Source organism: Oenanthe melanoleuca, chromosome 17, assembly GCF_029582105.1.
Source record: "Oenanthe melanoleuca isolate GR-GAL-2019-014 chromosome 17, OMel1.0, whole genome shotgun sequence".
NCBI classification, from domain to species: Eukaryota; Metazoa; Chordata; class Aves; order Passeriformes; family Muscicapidae; genus Oenanthe; species Oenanthe melanoleuca.
In genome coordinates, this window is record NC_079350.1 from 1,307,642 (window position 1) to 1,327,617 (window position 19,976).

The window sequence follows — 19,976 nt, forward strand, 5'->3', positions numbered from 1 at the left end:
TTCTCTTGCATTCACATGTGCTGCAGTAGTAAGAAGCTACACTCTGGTTTGTCAGCTTGCTTGGGCTTTATTGAGGCTGGAGAAGACTTCACTGTAACTCTTACCTCCTGCTGTTCTAAAAATCCATCCTGTAGATAAACAGCATTGTCTCAGAAAACACCCAGGTCAAATCTAAATGAGGAAAGTCAGGCTTTCAATGCTGAAGTGAGTCTGACTCAGCTCATCTTCACAAGCCAGTGCTGTCCAAAGGCTTGGGGGGGTTTTCAAGGTCTGTACCCAGGGTGAAGTAGTCATCTAAAATGTTTGACATTTGGGAAAGCAACCCCATGGAGAGTACTGAAATACTGCAGGTTGTGTGTCCCTGAATGTATTTGAACAGCTCCCACCTTTGCAGTGCACATCTGTTTGCAACTGTTGGGATTTTCATGGGTTAAAGCACGAGATGGGGGCTGGAGGCAGCTTGGCCTGGCTTGCAAGGGGTTAAACTGTTGAGCTGTGAAACATCTGCTGCAGGAAGAGCTGCTGGTGCAACTTGCTGGCATTATTTTAGGCATAGCTGACTTGGCTGAAGTGAGGTTTAGGCCTCCCTGTGCAGTTTGAGGTGATGAGATTCTGGTTAACTGCCTGGGTCTCTTCACCATCATTTACTTTTTCCTTTCTGTTTGACATCCCTGTCTGGAAATCTCAGGGAGCCAAGCATCATCTCTGCTCTCTCTCTCAGGCAGTGTTAGAGTCTTAAAATACTGAATTTAATGTGACAGCTCCTGTTGTGGAGAGCCCTGCAATTTACATTTGTAGTCATCCAAAGGCCTTCCAAAGATTTGGAAAAGTATCAGTAAAACCACATCACTGTGGCTTAACTGTGCCATGGTTTTTGTAATGATGTTTTCTTGGTGGCTCGTGCAGTGAGGCTTTTGAAGCCCAGAGGTGTCCCTGGAGTCTGGGAGATGTGACAGGATTTCAGTGTCACTGGTGTCTGCCAGGTTTCTGTATTTGCACACCCTGCTCTGTGCAGTTCAGGTGGACATTTTAAGATCCATTTTTCCTCATTGGAAAAAATGGAGTTTTTTCCAAGAGTTTGTTTGTCTCTGCTAGGAACAGCAGGAAGGTCAGTGGAGGCTGCTGGGGAGAGCCCCAAGTGTCCTGCCTGGCAGTGGGGAAGGGAAGGATGGAGCCTCACAGGCAGTGGGGAAGGGAAGGATGGAGCTGCCCTGCAGTGTATGAGATGGAGCCTCACAGGCAGTGGGAAAGGGAAGGATGGAGCCTCACAGGCAGTGGGAAAGGGAAGGATGGAGCTGCCCTGCAGTGTATGAGATGGAGCCTCACAGGCACTGGGAAAGGGAAGGATGGAGCCTCACAGGCAGTGGGAAAGGGAAGGATGGAGCTGCCCTGCAGTGCTGCAGGATGGAGCCTCACAGGCAGTGGGAAAGGGAAGGATGGAGCTGCCCTGCAGGGTATGGGATGGAGCCTCATGGGCTGGCAGTGGCTGCCCCTCAGTGACCCTGACCCCACAGAACCCCCAGCCCCTGCTCACGGCCTCTCTCCCTCTTGCCTTGCAGATGAGCGGGTGGATCAGCGAACCTGCCTGATCTGCGGGGACAGAGCCACGGGGCTGCACTATGGCATCATCTCCTGCGAGGGCTGCAAGGGCTTCTTCAAGAGGAGCATCTGCAACAAGCGCGTGTACCGCTGCAGCCGCGACAAGAACTGCGTCATGTCCCGCAAGCAGCGCAACCGCTGCCAGTACTGCCGGCTGCTCAAGTGCCTGCAGATGGGCATGAACCGCAAAGGTACCGCCACGGGCGGGGCACAGAGGGGACACTGCTGCTGGGGCTGCCCCTCCCTCACCTGCCAGCCTGCACTGCAGGTCTGCCCCTGGAAACTCCTGGCAAAACAAAGCCAAGCGAAATCGTGCATGGGTTGAAAGTTATGTGCAGATATTTAATTCCCACGTGGAGGAACAATCTGTATGAGTTGAAAACATATTTTGAGGTTATTTGTATTTACGCTGAGGAAAGTGGTCACTGTTTTCATGCTTCAATCTACTAACGAGGTAAAAATCAAAGCATTTGAACAGGCTTTTAGAATCACAAGAAAATTCCAACATTTGCTGTTGTGGGTGCTTAGACCAGCAGCTGCTGCCCACAGGTATAAGGGTTTTCACTGATCACCTCCTCCTCCTGCTCTGGTTGAGAGGTTGTGCTCTGGGTAAGGGACAGCCACCCTTTATCCCCACGAGTGCAGAGGTGATGGAAGGCTGTGGTACCATCTTCAGGATGGACAGTGTGAAGTAACTCAGAAATTAATGATAAAATAATGGGCTGTGGTTGATTTCAGTGCCACATCTCCACTCCTCACTCCAGTCTTTTGTTTGTTTAACCTCTGGAATTGATGGTACCCGTTAAAAGCAGGGATTCCTTGGTTTGATGGCACAAGTGGGATCTGGCTGTGCTCCCCTGGCTCAGTTTGAGGCAGTTTGACAAGCCCCAGTGTCACCACACGGTTTTAGACGTGGCTGTTGGTGGCTCCTGGGCCATTGCTCATGCGAAAGCCGCCTGTCAGAGGCACTGAAACTTCCATAAATTCACTGAAAATCCACAGGGATCTTCCTTAGAAGGAGCACCAGGGCTGAGATGGGAGAGCTGAGATCAGCCCTGGAAGGGTCAGGGAGGTGTTGGGGCTCTGAGAGCCTCTCAGGGCTCTTTACCTGAGGGTCAGGTGTGTTTTGGGATCGGAGGATGCTCGGGTCCCTCACCTGAGGGTCAGGTGTGTTTTGGGATCGGGGGATGTTCAGGTCCCTCACCTGAGGGTCAGGTGTGTTTTGGGATCGGGGGATGCTCGGGTCCCTCACCTGAGGGTCAGGTGTGTTTTGGGATCGGGGGATGTTCAGGTCCCTCACCTGAGGGTGGCTCTCACCTGTGGGGTCACAGCGCCACCTGGCGGCCGCTTGCCCGCCTTCCCTGCTCCTTTTCCTTTCCCTCCTTTCCTGTTCCTTTCCCTCCTTTCCTTTTCCTCCTTTTCCTCTTCTCTTAATTTTCTCCTTCCCTTTTTCTTCCTTCTCCAAACACCCACATGATTTCACTCACTGCTGGTGTCTCTACCAAGGCAGGCAGCCCTGAAGCTCCACGGTGTTATGTTCTGAAACTTTCTCTTCCTGTCCAAGTTATGACATTGCTGGGTTGGAAAATCCCTTCAATATTAAGTCTAAGTACAATAATTTTTAAATTTAGATAAGATGCAGAGCTTAACATTGGTGGGAAAACCAGCTTTGAGAAGACTGTCATGCAGCCCAGGGCCACGATGATATTCCAGGGATTCCATCTGTATTTGGGAACCATTTGGGTCTCTTGAGACCTTTTGAATGGACCACCAGCAAAAGCATTCCTACATTTTGTTGCAGGTGTAAGTTATTGTCTGCTAAAATTATGCTCAAAAGACCAAGACAATTTATGCCCAGGGCTCATAATGGAATGAGCTGAAGGGAAGCTTCTAAAGCACAGTTAGTGGTAAAATATCTTGGAAAATGAGAAAAATTCCCCCAGAATTCCTGTAGTTCCAGTAAGTTAAAAAAAAACCCTAAAGGGGATAACAGCTAACTATGGCAGCTTTTTTTTTTTTTTTTTTTTTTTTACATTAAAGAATATATATTTAAGTGAGAAACTGGTATTTTTTATAAAGAGCCTAGGAGATAAGCAGCCAGTGCAGTGCATTGCCGAGGTCAGTGTTTGGGGTTTGGGAAGCCACATTCAGGTCCCATGGCCTCTCCTCTACCTCTCCCTGAGCTACAGGAGCAGCCTCAAGGCACACAAGGATGATTTGATCTGAGGATATCTCAGACCAAGCAGCAGCTTTTTTGGGACAGAACTTTTTTGCTTGAATTTTGTGTCGCTTTGTGCTGCGGGAGGGCCTCGAGCAGCCCCAGGGTGAGGCTGTGCAGCAGCAAGGTCACTGTGCAGCTGGGGAGAGCCTCCTGCCAAGTGTGGCCAGGTCAGGCTGGGAAAGAGATGGAGCCTGATAAACGTGGGGGGGCAGCCTGGGAGGGAGGCACACGAGGAGCAGGGCTGCCACTGGTTCCTGCAGAGACAGCCAGAGGGAAGAGAAGGTAGAGAAGCTGCTCCAGGTTAATCCCCTTAGCTGGACTTCACTGGAGCTGCCTGGAAATTGTTTAAAGAGCCTTAAAAATGCAGCTGAGGGATGAGGCTGCCCCTCTGAAATGCAGCTGTGCAGCTCAGTGTGGTAACTTGTGTTTTAAACAAGCAACCAGCAGGTCAAACATGTCCCCTCCCTTTTCTGTGGTGGCTGTAGGAGATGTCAAGTGACTCTGTGTCACTCTGAAGGGTCTGCAGCCACCAGTGCAGAGCTTTGTGTCTGTGTTGGAGGCAGCACTGTGGTGTCTCTCGTGGTGCTTCACGGGGCTCTGGGTAGTGCTGGCCTCCACATCTCATTTTCCAGCAGTCCTGAGCATTCACTGGGTTATTTCCAGGGGTCAGATAGGGTTCCTTACAGTGCACTACTTCTCCAATTATGCTGGAACTAATTGTGATAAAGGATTGCTATTTCTTCATTACCTGTCACTCAAGGAGCATGGGAAGAAACTTAAAATCCTTGAGTAGTGCTTGTATCCCCATGATGTGTCTGTGCCTTTTGGGGTGAGAGCTATGGTGTGTGCTGCTCGAGCACTGGAGGTTTCTCTGTAAACTTCTTTAATGAAAAAAATGAACCTTTTAAGGTATAAAAACTTCTTTCAACATAGATAGGTATCTACTTTTGTACTTTGGGAATGCCTGGCAGCAGTGGTCCTCACTGAGGTTTGGTTGTGTCTTGCAGCAATCAGGGAGGATGGCATGCCAGGGGGCAGAAATAAAAGCATCGGACCTGTCCAGGTGAGCACATGTAGATGTCCCTCATGTTCCCTTTTAGTCTCCTGGCTGGGCTGGGCTGGGCTGGGCTCAGACCACAGCAGAGCTCAGCCTGGGCTGGGGCTGGCTTGGTTGAGCCTCCATCATCCCTGGCTGTACCTCCTGCTGCGTGGCAGGGCTCTGGCTCTGTCAGAAGCACGTCCTGAGCTGTGGGCTGGTGAGCAGAACTGGGTGCTGCTGCCCCAGGGTGCTGCATGGACACACAGCCAAGCACCCTGTCCTCTGTGAGCCACACAAGGACATCTGTCCCTCCATGGCTCCCAGTAAATCTCCATCTGCCTGCTGCAATCCCTTCAGCTGTGGCAAGCAGGGCACCAGTAAATGTCTGTCTGATTGATGGCACAGCTTGTGCAGAGATGCCTTGTAAAGCACGAGGTAATTCAGCACAGCAGCTTGTGCCACACGCCTGAGGAATGATGGCCATTTCCAACTTGCTCCTGGAAAAGGGGTCTTTTAAAAGTTTACTGTTTATTTTAGCAAAATAGAAATAACACTGAAAGCAGTTTCTGTGAGTCTGAGTGCCTGGGAAGGAGCATTCAGCCCAGCCCAAAGCGTGAGGAGCCAGGGAAGCACCACACAAACCTGCCTGGAACCACACAAATCTGTTTCCTGCTGTTTGCATTGAGGCACATACACAGAATTTAAAAAATAAAAGGCAGCCTCTGAATTTTTGTTGCATTTTCCCCATTAGTGGTGGAACATTCCTCCAGGAGCATGCCTAGCACTTTCTTGAACTTTGTATTACAGTGAACTCTTATTTTATTTTTTTTTTTTAGTTCATTTTTAGCTTTGTATATTTTACTCTCTAGAACTTAAGTGTTATATGTTCAATTACTACTCTAGGTGCCACCTGATTCTTATCTGGAGGAAAATAGGGAGCTCTGTCTCCCTGTAAATGTTTTCTTGACTGATTTTATATGTGTCACCTTGCCTGTCTTGATTGCTTTATCAAACCAGAGCCTGCCCCACCTCCTGTTTGCCTTTCCCTCTCAGTCCTGAGTGATGTTCCCAATGCACTGGCCTCAATTACTCCCAGGTTTTTCATGGTGTGACTGTGGCTGATTTACAGCTCGTTGCCATGTCCATCTGACATCATCTCTTCATGTGTCAGTTCCTGTCTGCAGTGCTGCCCTCCCTTGAATGGTGCTGCTGGGGCTGGAGGTCACCACGATTACCTGTAAATAGAATTTTTCCTGTGTGTTGTTAAATGCAGAGGGAGGATGTGGTACCTGCAGGGGGGCAGGAGGGTCAGCCCTGTTGGATGTGACTGAACAAGGAGTTTGCAAACAGAGGCTCTGCTTTTCTGTTCCCAGCCCATGTAATCATTGTGTCCTGTATTTGACAGATATCAGAGGAAGAGATTGAAAGAATTATGTCTGGGCAAGAATTTGAGGGAGAGGCAAACATGTCATGGAGCAACAATGGAGACAGTGACCACAGTTCCCCTGGAAATGGAGTTTCTGAAAGCAACCAGCCTTCACCTGTTTCTACTCCATCTTCAAGGTGGGAATGACCCCTGGAAGAATTTGGCGTTACAGGAATCTTGGATTTCATTCCTTGAGTGATACTTGGGGTCAGTGTAGGGAAAACATGTGAGTGCATGTGTGAACTGGTCATGCAGCAAGTTCTTACCTCTCTGATTGTGTTCTAAGACAAAGAGGCACCGGATGGAAAAGAATTGAACTGGGAAGGGAGATGTTCATGAGCAAAGAAAGACAATCTTAATAATAATAATATGATTAAATCAATAATATAATTAATAATAAAAATAAATAATTAAATTAATAATATAATTAAATTATAATTAATTATAGTATAAGAAAGATAATCTTAATTATATTTAAAATATACATCAGTTTATATTGATTGTGTATTCTGCAGATGTTGAGAACTTGATCATCTTTCTCTGCTCATTCTGCAGAAGCTTTCTCTGCTCTGTGCTCAGATTTTGAAAACGAAACGATTTATGTTAGTAATTGGTGGTTTATGCTAAACTTGGCTATTGAGTGCAAACCTCCTGTTGCAGCCTTTGATTGCAAACACAGCAGGAATCTCAGACCTGATCCCATCTGCTTTCAGTTGCAGCCTAAGCTTGGCCTTGTGTTCACTGGCTGTGTTGAGTACTTAATGTGCAATCCTAAATTCTGGCCCTGTAAGGAGGCTGGGGTGGAAAGGCTGAGCACAGGTGTGTTTTGGGTTTCTGCTTTGCTCCCTGAATGGCAGCTGAGCAGCAGCTCCCAGATCTCCTCACATGCAGCCAGTGCACACCTGGCTCCTTCCAGGGCGGGTCTAAGCACAAAGACATTTCCATTCTGTTCGCTCTCCCTATTTTGATTCAAGTTTGATGCAGCTGGACCAGGCAGAGTTTTGGGGGCGTATTGAAGAGCTTTTCCTTTCCCAGTAGGTCGGTGGAGCTGAACGGGTTCGCTGCACTCAGGGATCAGTACCTGGGCACGCCGGTGTCCACGCACTACCAGTACCTGCCGCACCTTTTTAGCTACTCGGCGCACTCGGCGCTGCTGGCGCCGCCGCCGCGCAGCCTGGAGCCGCAGTCGCACGGGCTGGTCAGCCAGCTGCTGTGTGCCGAGGACCTGCAGCCCCTCGGCACCCCCATGCTCATCGAGGACGGGTGCGTGTCCGCGGGGCGGCCCCTGGGTGACAGAAGTGCCAGCAGCAAACCAGACCCCGTCCCGTCCTGCTGGGGCCTGGCACGGGGGGCTGGGCAGGGGGGTGACACCGGGGGTGTGGGGGCTCCCCTCAATCCTGCCTGGGCAGGGTGGGTGCTGAGCATCACCAGGTGACACCCTGGGCCTGGCTTCTGTCACCAGGTGACACCCTGGGCACCGGTAAATTCCTTTGGCGTTTGCCTTGTTTCCAAGTGCCTCATCAGATGATGTCATTCAATGCTTTTAAATGTCTTCTCTGCCTTTGTGTGGACTGTGCCTGCAGGTATAAAGTGACTCAGGCAGAGCTGTTTGCGTTGCTGTGTCGTCTGGCGGATGAATTGCTTTTCAGGCAGATTGCTTGGATCAAGAAGCTGCCGTTCTTCTGCGAACTCTCCATCAAGGACTATACCTGCCTGCTCAGCTCCACGTGGCAGGAGCTGATCCTGCTCTCCTCGCTGACTGTTTACAGCAAGCAGATCTTTGGTGACCTTGCAGATGTTACCTCCAAGTACTCTCCCTCTGATGATGAGCTGCACAGGTGAGATGGGCTGAGCCCAGGGTGAGGCAGCGAGATCTGGAGATGAGGAGCCATGGGAGCCCAACAGGCTGGTGTCCTCTGACCACCTCCTGGGACAGGTGACTTCACCTGTGGCTGTTTTCCTTCTGTATTTTTTAGGGAACAGTTGTCCCAGGCTTAGAAAGCACATCATGGTTACTCAGTGCTGGATCACAACTTCCTTCTGCAGGGAAGGGCACGCTGATGTGTGGGGCTGTTTGATTTCCATGGAACAATGCTGTTGTCCTCCAGCAGAGCCCTACAAGCCACCTTTTTATGGGGAGGGTAAAAGTAACCAACACTTTGGGTAACCCTGACACACAGGAAAGCGTTATTTAAAAACCGTTTGGGCCAGTGGAAAGGTTGTTCACGTAACTGGTTGTCTGTACTATCAAAGTGTTCATTATTAATTGCTATTTCATTGTTTTGATTAGATAAATTTAAAGATGTTGCAACTTAGCTCTTGTTTTTTCCATGGTACAGACTATCTGATGCTCTGAGGAACTTGCCTTTCATTTATCATTTTGGTCAGAGTGTTGCTTTTTTGGTTTGGATATTTTATTTTGTAGTCTTGGTGCCAGATTCTTCCTTTATTAGTAGAGTCCCAATCTCACCATAATATGGCAGAACAGGTAGGATTTGGAGAAACTGCTGCCCATCTTCCCTTTAAACACCTGCCCTTTGCTCTCTGCCCCTGCTGGGCTCACAATGCTGCTGGAGCCACCAGGGGATGTCTGATGAGCAGGGATTTAAAACACTGCTGTGGTCCTTGGCCATTGCAGTGCCTCGTGGTTCTTGGGGGCTCTTTTGTGCATCTGCTGTGACAAGCAGAGGCCCTGGCTGGCTGAGCATGGGCTCAGTGGGGAGCAGGGAGCTGGCCCCAGGTGTCTCATTTCCTGGGACAGGTTCCTGTGCAGCGCTGCTCTGCACAGCCATTCATCGTGCATCTGGTGCAGCTCCTGCGAGGAGCACCAAGGGTCATAGAAAACCACAATGACACTTGTTCTTGCATTCAGCTGTCCTTTTGTTCCTGTTGTCCTGGTCAGAGCCTCACAAGAGAAGTGTTTGTTTCATTTTGAGTTTGTGATAAATACAAGCGAGAGGTAAGACAGCGAGACAAAGGAGGAATCCTCGCCCTGCAGAAACCAGCAATTCAGAGCTGGTTGCCTTGAAGGTCCTTCAGAGGAGATCTGTGCACATGGATGAAAATAGGTGTTCTTGGGAGAGGAATGCTTCTGCAGTCTCTTCTTGTGATTTAGCTTTTCAAGTGTCATTAATTGTCATTAGTAACCTGGGAGAGTGCACCCCCAAAAAGCCATTTAGCAGGAGCCTGCACAGATGAGGGGTCTGGAGCTGCATGGTTCCCTCCCACTGGTCTCCATGGCCCTTCAGCCATGGCTTGGCTGTCTCCAGCAGCAGTGGGATAGCTCATGGGTATCAGTCTCCCTGTCCAAAGCACTCGTGGAAAAGCTGGTCCCTTTGGATTTGAGAGGGGCCCTTTTGGAGAGGTGTCCCATTTGTGGGTGTTCTCAAAGAGCCCCTGGCACTTCTGGCATTGATCAGGAGTGACTGCAAAGGGAACTTCATTAGAGCTCACACCTGGTTGGAGAAATCTCACTGAGCAGGGATGGTCTGGCACTTCAGGGTTAATTTCTGCTCTTAACAGAATGACAAGAGCAGTGCTAAAGCATAGGTGACAAACAAAGGCATAGAACAGCTCCCCAGCCCCTTTGTTTTAATTGCTTCTGACAACTGGCTAAATGTTCTGTTTGCCTGCTAGATCAAATGTTTTCTTTTATTGTGCTGTTTTTCTGAAGATGAATATGAAATGAATAGACTCCTGACCTCCCCCAGCACTCCTGATAGCGTTTCCCTTCCCCCTCCTCCCCAGCTGATCCTGACAACTCCCAGCCAGAAACTTGCCTGGTGTAAACTGCGAGGAAAAGTGTGTGGAGGAGTTAGTCCTCGAGAAGAAATAGGGCTGTGAAAAACAGAACAGCTTTGTTTGAAAGGGGGAGGAAAGTATGCGCAGAAAAGTAAGACAGTTCAACTGCAGGAATGAGAGAAGAGCTCTCCTGGATTTATGAAGTGATGAGTGGCTGGTAAAAATGTGCATGCTCTAAAAACAATTAAACCCAACAGATGACTGAGTGGTCTTTGTGCTCATTAACTTCTTGAGCTTTGCAATCTTGCACCTGCAAGATTTTTAATGTCAACTGGAGAGCAAGAAAACTTGTACAACTTTAGATTAGCCGACAAGGCTTTCATCACTTACAATATTACTTTCTTGAAGAACTGACCCGGAGTTCAGACAGCTTGTTTTCACTTTGCAGAGGTCAAACCCCACCATGCATTTTACAAATAACTTTGAAGTAAACAAACACACATGCCAAAATAAGGTATTATTCAGTGAAAAAGGTTCTATTTCTGTTCTATTCAGAGATGGCTTGCTGGTTGTGCTCTTATTCTTTGTGCTGCACAATGCCAGAGCACGCTGAAGCTTCCCGAAACACTTCTGTCCCACTTCTGAGCGCTTCTGCAATATGTGGCTGCTTTCAAGCCAGGGCTGTTGCTGTGAGATGTGTTCCCAAGAGGCTGTTCTGGCCCTGGGCAGGTGTGGGATGGTCTGGAGGTGCCTGCAGACACCCACAGCCCTCCACACCCTCCCGCTCCACTCCAGTCTGTTCCTTCCCCATGGCTTTTTCATGGTGCACACCTGGGGTATTGCTCCTGGTGAGGTGTGGCACCCTCTTTAGCAGGAGGACTTCATTCTGCACCCACAAAGTCTCCATCAGGAATTTTCCAGGAGGTTTTGGGGCGTTCCCTGTGCATCAGTGTGCCCTGTGCTGTCCGTCTATGTCACTGGCTTTGCTGCAGATTCCTGGCTCTGTGAATCCTTCTCCTCTGTCAGAACAGGCTGGTGATGAACTGAATCACCAGGAGAGGCTTTTTCCCTACAAATATCTGTAGATCATGGACTGCCCAGCCCTGGGCCAGGCAGGATAGGTCTCTGAGTAACATGGTCTAGTGGAAGGTGTCTCTGGATGGCAGGGGGATGGACTGGATGAGCTTTGAGGTAATTTCCACCCAAACCATTCCATGGTTCTATAATTCTGCATTTGTAACTGAGACATTTTCCTCATTTTTAGTAGCAGCGATTTCAGGCAGTTTTGATGAAAATTTTTCAAATTCTCTTGCAAGGTGTTAAAATCTCTGAAGCTCCTTTAACAAGCTTCATGCCCTCACTGTGCAGTCTGCGTGCAGTGTGTGCTGATGTGTGATCTGTGTCCTGCAGGTTCAGTGAAGAGGGGATGGAGGTGATGGAGCGGCTGATCTACCTCTTTCGCAAATTCAACCAGCTGAAGGTCAGCAACGAGGAGTACGCGTGCATGAAAGCCATCAACTTCCTAAACCAAGGTGAGGCAGCAGAGAGGGGCACCAGCCCCACTTCTTCATTTCTATGCTCCAAAGAGTGGATTTTTAGGACTGGTTGCTCTCTTTTCAAACATTAAAGTGTTTGCCTTCAGGAGTTATCCTTAGGTCTCCTAGCTGGGTTTCTGCTTTTTAGGTTGTACACCTAAATCTGACTCCTCACAGTGAAAGGTAATCACGAATGGGTTATTTACATACAGGCCATGAATTCAGGAAAGAGCTGTATCCTCCTGTTGATTTAGCAGCATGTTAAAGGTGGCACTTCAGGCTCCTTCAAGACCCTGGGCATTTCAAAATCCACGCAGAGACAAATGCTCGGTGAATAGTGTTCAGCTGTAATTTTGGAAATAAATGTCCCCAGAGTCTTTTGTGCTGTGAAAGATAGTTGCAGTCTGTAAAAATGTGCTGCGGGCTCCCTCCTCCCCCGCTCATTTCCAGAGGGAGAGAATGCTGACTCTTCAATCTGTGCCGGGCCGAGGTTCCGGTTTGCTTCCCTGGGCAGTTTCCTGACACTGGATAATGCACTTCTCGAGCTGTCTCCATTGTTTTCCAAAATGTATTTTCATTAACTTCCTGTCTTCTCTTATTTTTAGTTGAAGTTTGCAATTTTTTATGTGAAATACCTGAGACTTATTTTTAAGAGTCAGCTTTTGGGCAGTAGATCAATGCCTCTTCCGTCAGGTGCTCTCCCAGCTCCAAGCCTGCTCCGAGGTTCCACAGCTTCCTTGCTCCTGGATCCTCCCCAGGACCTGCCAGCGCTGACGCTGCTGGCCACGCTGCCACTGGGACTTCCTGCCTGCCCATTTTTCCTTTGTGTGTGTTGCCTGACATTGGCAAAGCTAAATTTAAAAATAAGAACTTGACAAGTTTATAAAGCTCCTGTGACATAATGTGTAAGCAGATGGGGAGAAATGTGGTGATATCTTGAGTTACAGAGCCAAGCACTGTCCTCAGCCAAGATGATACAGCTACAACCAATGTGTTCCTGTCTGAGGAGGTGTTGCACTGACCTGCTGTGAGGACCAAACCCTGACACCCGGCTGTGTTGTGCCAGGCAGGGATTTCAGGTTGTTTCAGGAGATGTTCTCTCCAAGAGCATTCACTGAGCTGCAGATGAGCAGTGTAGGACATTAGCTGTTCCCAGTCTTTGGTGGAGGGACATCCTGGATCCAGACACACATATAAAGACACATCCATGGTGCAAGCACAGCTGGAGGAGGGATGGGAATTTTGGTGTAACTAGGTGCTGGAAGCCAGTCTCCAAAGCAGGGACCCAGATCAGAGTGACAGCAATCAGTCTGTCACAAAGACATGGCAGTAAGTGCAAGGCTGCTGCTCTTCTGAGATGCTTTTGTCATGTTTTCCTTGCTCTGATTGTATTCCTTCCCAGATATCAGGGGTCTGACCAACGCCTCGCAGCTGGAGCAGCTGAACAAGCGGTACTGGTACGTGTGCCAGGACTTCACAGAGTACAAATACCCCCACCAGCCAAACCGCTTCCCAGACTTAATGATGTGTCTGCCAGAGATTCGCTATATTGCAGGTAACTTCTGAGCACTGCTCCCGCTGGGAGCCAGTGAGGACCTTTGCTTCTAAAAGATAGTTAACTTACTGCAGTGAAATTCTTGTGGACTTTGGTGGAGGATGTTTGTGTGGGACCATTTCCTATCAGAGTTTCTGCCCATCTTGAAGCCCATCCCATTGCCCTGAGCTCATCTAGTCTGAGGGGCTCTTGGCAAGGTGTCCTGGTGATGCTGGGGGGCACAGGGTTAGTCCCACTCTGGGAAGAGGTGCCTTGCTCCAGCCTGACCCCCTTTAAGTACATTGTTCAGTCCCCACTTATTCTTTAGCTCGCAGCCGGGGAGCATTTTGTCTCAAGAGGCTGTAATCCTCATTTGAGTAGTTATCTCATCAGAATTAGGGAGATCCCTGAACTGAGCAGAAAATGATCAGCAGAGTTCAGGCAGACCAGTGTAACCCCCCAGATTTCCTCATCTGGACCTCGGAAATCCACAGGTGAATGCTCAACTGCAGTTGTGTTGCTAATTAGATCTCCAAGGTCTGGTGTTACTAAAACTGAATGTTCCTGGATGTTATGGCAAAGGGAGATGCTTGCCTCCCTGTGTCAAGGCTCTGTATGCTTCATCCTACTCCGTCATAATGAACTAGATAATAATCTCAGAGTAGCTCTTGTAATTTATTCACAGACATCAACAAGGGGGTTTGAGGTGAGGTGGGATTTAGCCTTTCCCACTTTCTATAAATACTTCTCCATTGTGGAGAAATCATTTTGATCTGACTTTGCCCATTTATTTTGCTTTCTATTCGCTAAATGATAAATCATATTGTGTCCAAATGCATATCAAATGTCTAATGTAGCTGTGGGATGATTAACTGTTTCAGTGAGAGGTTCAAGGTAAAACCATCTCCAGTGTTGCTGGCTTAGGTGTCTCTGAAATCTGATTCAGGAGTGGCTGCTAATTCTGGTCTCTTTCTTACCAGGAAAAATGGTGAATGTCCCCCTGGAGCAGCTGCCTCTCCTGTTTAAGGCCGTTCTACATTCCTGCAAGACGAGTGTGAGCAAGGAGTGAGCAGCTGGCCCCGGCCGCTGCCTTATGCTGAGCCTCGGGCCAGGAGAGGGGCAAACGCATCCAGGCAGGAGACAGGGCAGGGGGCCTCCCTGCCCTTGTAGCAAGAATCTTTTTTTTGTTTGTTTTTTTGTTTTTTTACTCTTTTTCCTATATATTTATTTCACGACAGAGTTGAATGTATGATCTTCAACACGATGCACATGGTTCTGTAAGAATGCAGCAGATGCATTCTCCAGCAGTTTACAGAATGTGAAGATGTTTAATGTTACAGTGTTTGTTAGGGTTAGTTCTTTTGTATTTGGGGCTGGGGACCGAGATGACTAAGACTACCTCAAGGAGAAGATGCTGTTCTCGCACTGCTCTTTCCATGATTTGCATCCAAAGCATTTGTCATAGAGAGCAAACGTTGACAGAGCTGTTATATCTCAAAGGGACGACTTTGGAGAAGTGGGTGCTAGAGAAGTGCCAAGCTTTTTCTTTCATTTTAAATAGGCAGGGAGTGGAGAAAGAGAAGTCTGTCTAGGCAGTTGGATTCTTTTCCCTGGCAGTTTCCATATGCAGGTTTCCATGGGATGGCAGTGCTCTGAGGGGCTCCCTGGCCCTGTCCTGTCTGGGGAGCTGCAGGTGGGGTCTGCCCCAGCCCCTCCTGGCCAGCCACCCTCTTACTACTGCCACAGCACTTGCCAATTCCTCTGAAATGGTGTTCCTGCAGTTCATAACAGGCTCCTGGCATTACACAAAGGTGCTGCTGTTGCTAGAGAACAGCAAGGACTTTATCATCACTTCCTTAAAATCCATTTTAGGTTTACAAAAGCAGGAAAAACCTACTTAGAGAAGAGGCAGGATTGCCCCTGTTAATGTGTTCCTCCAACATGGTACCTGACTCCAGAGGCTTCTGCATTGCAGCAATCCCTGTTTTGGGAGCAGTTAGTGTATCCTGTGTAAAATGGGGCCTGTGTAGTGGGGTGAGAGACTTCAGTGTCCTCTGGCATGGATTTCTCTGCTGGACTCAGGGAATGGGTGTTCCATAGTTGTATCCTGCCAGGACTGCCCTGTTCTTTGTGGAATCCCAGGGAAAGCAATATTACTGCTGTACTTGATTACCTGCTGTGTTTTGGGTGTTGCAAGGCTTGGATTTTCCATCTCACAGGCTCTCCACAATTCCAGGTGGAGAACTGGTTTAATGACAGCTGATCAGCTGATTGAGTGATTGCTGAGTGCTGGTGTTTAGCTAAACTTGGGCATTCTCGTGACTGACCTGATGGTTTCCTGCTCATGGTGGGGAGGTTGGATGAGATGCTCTTGATCTCATCTCCTTCATTAGGAATTAATACTCAGTCACTCTCCTAGACTGCCTTGGCTGGATTTCCTTCCCTTCCTCCTTAGATGTAAATCTGGCATTCGCTTAGTGAGGTGATAAGTGTTTGAATGCTAATTTAAAAATACTTCTGGGAACAGCTTTTGTTCCTTCAGGGCAGGAGGGACGAGTCACCACCTTTGGTGACAGCAGAGTGGCACAGAGCGAGCAGGGCTGCAGCTGCTGTGCACAAATGTGATGGTGAGCAGGAGAAAAACCCCATTCACCAAAGTCGTCTCTCCCTCCCTGCCTGGCCCAGCGGGTGCTCCCTGGGCTGCAGCCCAAGGGGGCTGTGACCTGCTGGCTCATCCCACTCAGGCATCTCCCAGCTCAACGGTTTCCCTCTTCTCAAAGTCCATAGCTGTCCATTTTTCATTATTTAAGCAGGATGTTACGGGTAACAGCTGCTGGGCACAGCAGCAGCTCAGCTCGGTGGAGCTTCGCACCCAAAGGTGGTTCCATAAATCTCATTTCCTTTCTGCCAGTACAATGAGACACGTATTCTCAGGAAAGCCTTCTGCATACAGCCCATACCTCATGTGTTCAGGGGAAGATTTTAGTGTATCTGTTTGTAAGTTAGAATGTATTTCTCAGCTATTAAGTTTAATTTCCAAATAGCTTGATGTGATCTTTTTATTACGGGTTATTTCTGGCTTGCTGTTTTAAACACTCAAGGAATTGTTAAAATTGCATAGGAGTAATTTTATTCTACAGTTACTGAATTATTATAATTTGTTGATGAATAAGTGTTTTAATTAGTGTACATAAAAGCAGTCATCTTGTTGCCAACTATCCAACAAAAATAATCTATTGGGTAATCTGTGGTTTTCAAAAACAGCCTCCCAAAAGTAGTGCTGTACCAACAACAACCAAAAGCCTAAATTCAGTTATGATGACAAACAGTCATGGATGTTCCACTTTTCTGTTGTAGAAAGCAAATTTTACAAAGGTTGATTGGCAGCAGTATCCGTTCCCAAATACACATTTGCCATAGGGAGTAGAAAATCCTTCCTGAACTGACAGGTAAGGAAGCAGCAAACAGACCAGACGGAATCACTGGACAGTCATTCCTGATATCTTCTGCACCAAGTCCTCTAATGACTTGTATTTTTTAAACAGGGTAATGTGAATGTGTTGCATTGCAAACTCAGGTATTATGAGAAGGTAGGAATGTAGCTAGAGACGTAGAGATGTTAGGTAGATGTATTTGTGAATTTGGTTTGAAGGACACCCTGGAAAGGCTGGAATTTTTGTTCCATTCTTCATGTAACATTCAGTTTACAGGGACTCATATTTTATTTGTGCTTAATGCTACTAGGGGGAAGTTCATTATCTTTGGTATCTATCTGCTCTTGCTTATCTGACCTTCTGTCATAGAGAAATCTATCAACAATAATAGTCTTTGGTAGAATTTTCTGCCATGACAAGTCAATTTTTATCCCCGATTTGAAAGACAGATTGGCTGGCTGACCCCCTCTTCTCCTTCAAAGCATCTGTGCAGGTAGAAAGCTGAAGAGTTACTTTTAATCTGAACAGAGATTTGGGACATAAATTTGAGGCACTCAGGCTCCTGTGCTCAGGGGAGGCTGGAAGGGGTCCCTGCTGAAGGGGCTCAGTCTCAGGAGAATGTCAGACCCCGGGACCCCAACAAAACCTTCTGGAAAGTGAGTTTTCCTCCAGTTCAGCTCAGGCTCCTGCCAGGTGGGCTGAGCCTTGGCTCCTCAGTGTGGGTCAGTTGCCATTCCCTGTTGTCACCCCTGGGCAGGGAATGAGCTGTGAGCTGTGCCAGTGCCCAATGCTCTCACTTCTGCACAGGCACTGCATGCTTTGGGCCATCAGGGAGCATCTGGATTCTTCTGTAATTCTTAAATTCAGAGATTTAATTCTTAAACCTTTTGCCATCTCCTGTCACACACAGGATAAAGGAAGAACATGGCATTTTCAGTGACCAGTGGTCAGTGGCATTGCCAGCTGCAGGGCAGCTGCACAGGGGAGCTGCCACCCTGGCACACCCATTTTCCCAATTCTGGGGTGTTGTTTTGAGGGAGCCCATGAAAGGGAGGGGTGCCAGGGGTGCTGGCAGGGCTCCTGGGCTGCTCTCACTCCCCTCCCATGCAAAGGCTCATTTGCCTTTCCTGCTGTCCCTCCCTGTGCCAGCAGGATCTGTCCTTGCTCCTCAGGCTTCTGCACAGACCCACAGCCACTTCAGCTAAAGGAGTTAGTGTCTTGTCCTTCAAACCAACTTTAAAAAAAAAAACAAAACAAAAAAAAAAAAAAAACCACTTGAATTTCTTTTATCTTTACTACATTTTTTAAAAGGAAAAAAAGAAAAAAAAAGATTCTCCTGTGAATGTGCTATTTCCCATTCATTCTTTCTTCCTTCTTGGTTTTGATTTGAAGCTATGAAGCTCAGTGTCTGTGAAAATGTTGTTATTTCTCAGGATAATAAGCGGCAATCATCCCTGCCACATGAAAGGCAGGAGAAAGGGGGAAACTTGGGGAACTAGTTAAAGTATGAAACTAATTTTTAAGTTGTAGATGATGTGTAAATGGAGGGGAGTGCATAGCTATCAGTATCAAGCTATGGCGTTTCTCTGGGTTCACGGTGTATTGTTTCAATGCACAGAAGCTCAGGGATAAGTATTTAAAATGTGACCCAGAGAAACCCTGGTTTTGATGTTGCAACAGTTGCTTCTTTCCCGACTTGTCCGGAAAACCTGCTCAGAGCTGATTAAAGCCCCATACAGGGATTTTGGGGGAAAAGCTTTGGGTTTGGCTGTGGGAGTTTGTCTGCTGGGGACCAGCTCTGTCTGTGGGTATCAATTTCTGCCCCTATCCCTCTGCCTTTGGTGTTAAAAGTCTGACTGTTCATGGAAAAGAGGAAACAGGAATTTTTTATTGTGTCCCTGGCAGCCAGTTGCAGGGCTCTGTACTCTGTTGCTTTTGAATTCTTAATTTTCATTAGTACAATTTTCTTACTATGGTTGTAGGCACAGTCAGATAGTTTGAGAAGGGCACTGGTGTGTGACTCTGGTTGGGTTACAGCTGCTATGAGTGTCCAAATGGCCCTGTCCAGCCAGAGACACAGCCAGCACTGGGTCAGCAAAGTTTGAAACCACCTCCCAGTGCCCTCAGCCAGGATCTGCAAATCTGAGTTTAAATCAGCCTTGCAAAAAGCTGGGAAGGCAAATCAAGGCAGTGTCTTCCCCTTGGAAAAAAAAAAAAAAAATTAAAATAGCTCCTGTGAGCTGTCCTCTGACAAGTCTGTGAAAGAAGCAACATGGTTCAGTGGAAGAAATGCCCCCAAGGGCAAAAAGAAACAGAAATTGAGACCAGATGACGATCAACATTAACAAAGCCTTTTGTGATTCATTGTTTTCTTTCAATTTATAAAATGTCTTGTAATAGTTGATAACATTATTGACTCAATTTCCATAACTAAACTACCTCGTGTGACATCCTGTTTATCATCTCAAAGGGATTGTGTGAAAAACTAAACACTGCCAGTGTCTGTTGCCAGCCAGGAGCAGGGGCTGTGAGTACTGGAGTTGTGTTTCCCTTCCCTTGGGCTGGGGCTTGGCCCCTGTCACTGCTGAGTGTCCCATGCCTGAGGATGAGCTCTGCTGTCCCTCCCTGGGGAGGATGTGGCTCATGGCAGTTTGGGTTTTGTCGGTGCCCATCAAGCCACAAGCCTGGTTCCAGCTCAGTCCTGGTGCAGAGGCTGCATTTGTAACCTGGGACCTCACAGGACCTCGCAGCTCCTCGTGTGCCCATCCTGGGTCAGGTTTGTGTCAGCCCTTTGCTGGTTTGAGGGATGTTTCCAAGAGGCTCAGTCCCAGTTTGTTGGGTCCTTCTCGGTGACGTTCCCAGTGATGGTTTCTCCGTTCATTTTTCTCACAATCCCTTGTGTAAATCAGGGAAGCAGGATGTTGCCTCGGCACGACACACGGTGAGCATTGGCACACTCAGAGCCAGGGCTGGGACAGGAGGGTGTGTCTGTCCCTGTGTCACCACGGGGCCACAGGCACCGGGAGCTGTCCCCTCACCGCGCCACGACAAATGAATGTTTCTGCTGGCAGCTCCCTGCCAGCCCGGCCTGCCCTGCCCCTGCTCTGCTCTGGGACTTGACTACCTGTGGAAATGTGACCAATAAGTGTTGAATGCATGTTTAGTGAGTGTTTAGCTGTATGAACTAATAAATGTGAAATGTTCTGCACTGCTGTTGTCTCCTGGCTATTTGTGCCTTCCTCTTCTGGTGGTGGCTGTCTCTCAGGGTGGGGAGCCCAGCACTGCTCTGGGTGCTGGCTGTGGCCCTGCCCTGCCCTGCCTGCTGCTGTGCTTCTGCAATGGGCTGTGCCTGTGGGGAAGGCCTTGGAGCTGCTGCTGTGGCTGGGAACTGGGATAAGGGCACTGTCCACACGAGATTTATTCCCTGTGAGGGGAAGATCAGCAGTG

General features: G+C 48.2%; 1 protein-coding gene across 5 annotated transcripts in view; it reads left to right on the top strand.

The window, feature by feature from the left end:
• Nucleotides 1–19,737, top strand: part of NR6A1 (nuclear receptor subfamily 6 group A member 1) — a 73,436-nt gene extending 53,699 nt beyond the window's left edge. For 3 of the 5 annotated variants that reach the window (XM_056504990.1, XM_056504992.1, XM_056504993.1), the window contains 8 exons: nt 1,560–1,790; nt 4,828–4,883; nt 6,265–6,422; nt 7,321–7,548; nt 7,869–8,123; nt 11,437–11,558; nt 12,964–13,116; nt 14,076–19,737. In XM_056504990.1, the coding sequence (XP_056360965.1) occupies nt 1,560–1,790; nt 4,828–4,883; nt 6,265–6,422; nt 7,321–7,548; nt 7,869–8,123; nt 11,437–11,558; nt 12,964–13,116; nt 14,076–14,164 (1,292 nt within the window). In that variant the 3' untranslated portion in view covers nt 14,165–19,737. The remainder of the gene's footprint in view (nt 1–1,559; nt 1,791–4,827; nt 4,884–6,264; nt 6,423–7,320; nt 7,549–7,868; nt 8,124–11,436; nt 11,559–12,963; nt 13,117–14,075) is intronic. The other 2 variants (XM_056504991.1, XM_056504994.1) reach the window with 1 other exon arrangement.
• The last annotated feature ends 239 nt before the right edge of the window (nt 19,738–19,976 follow it).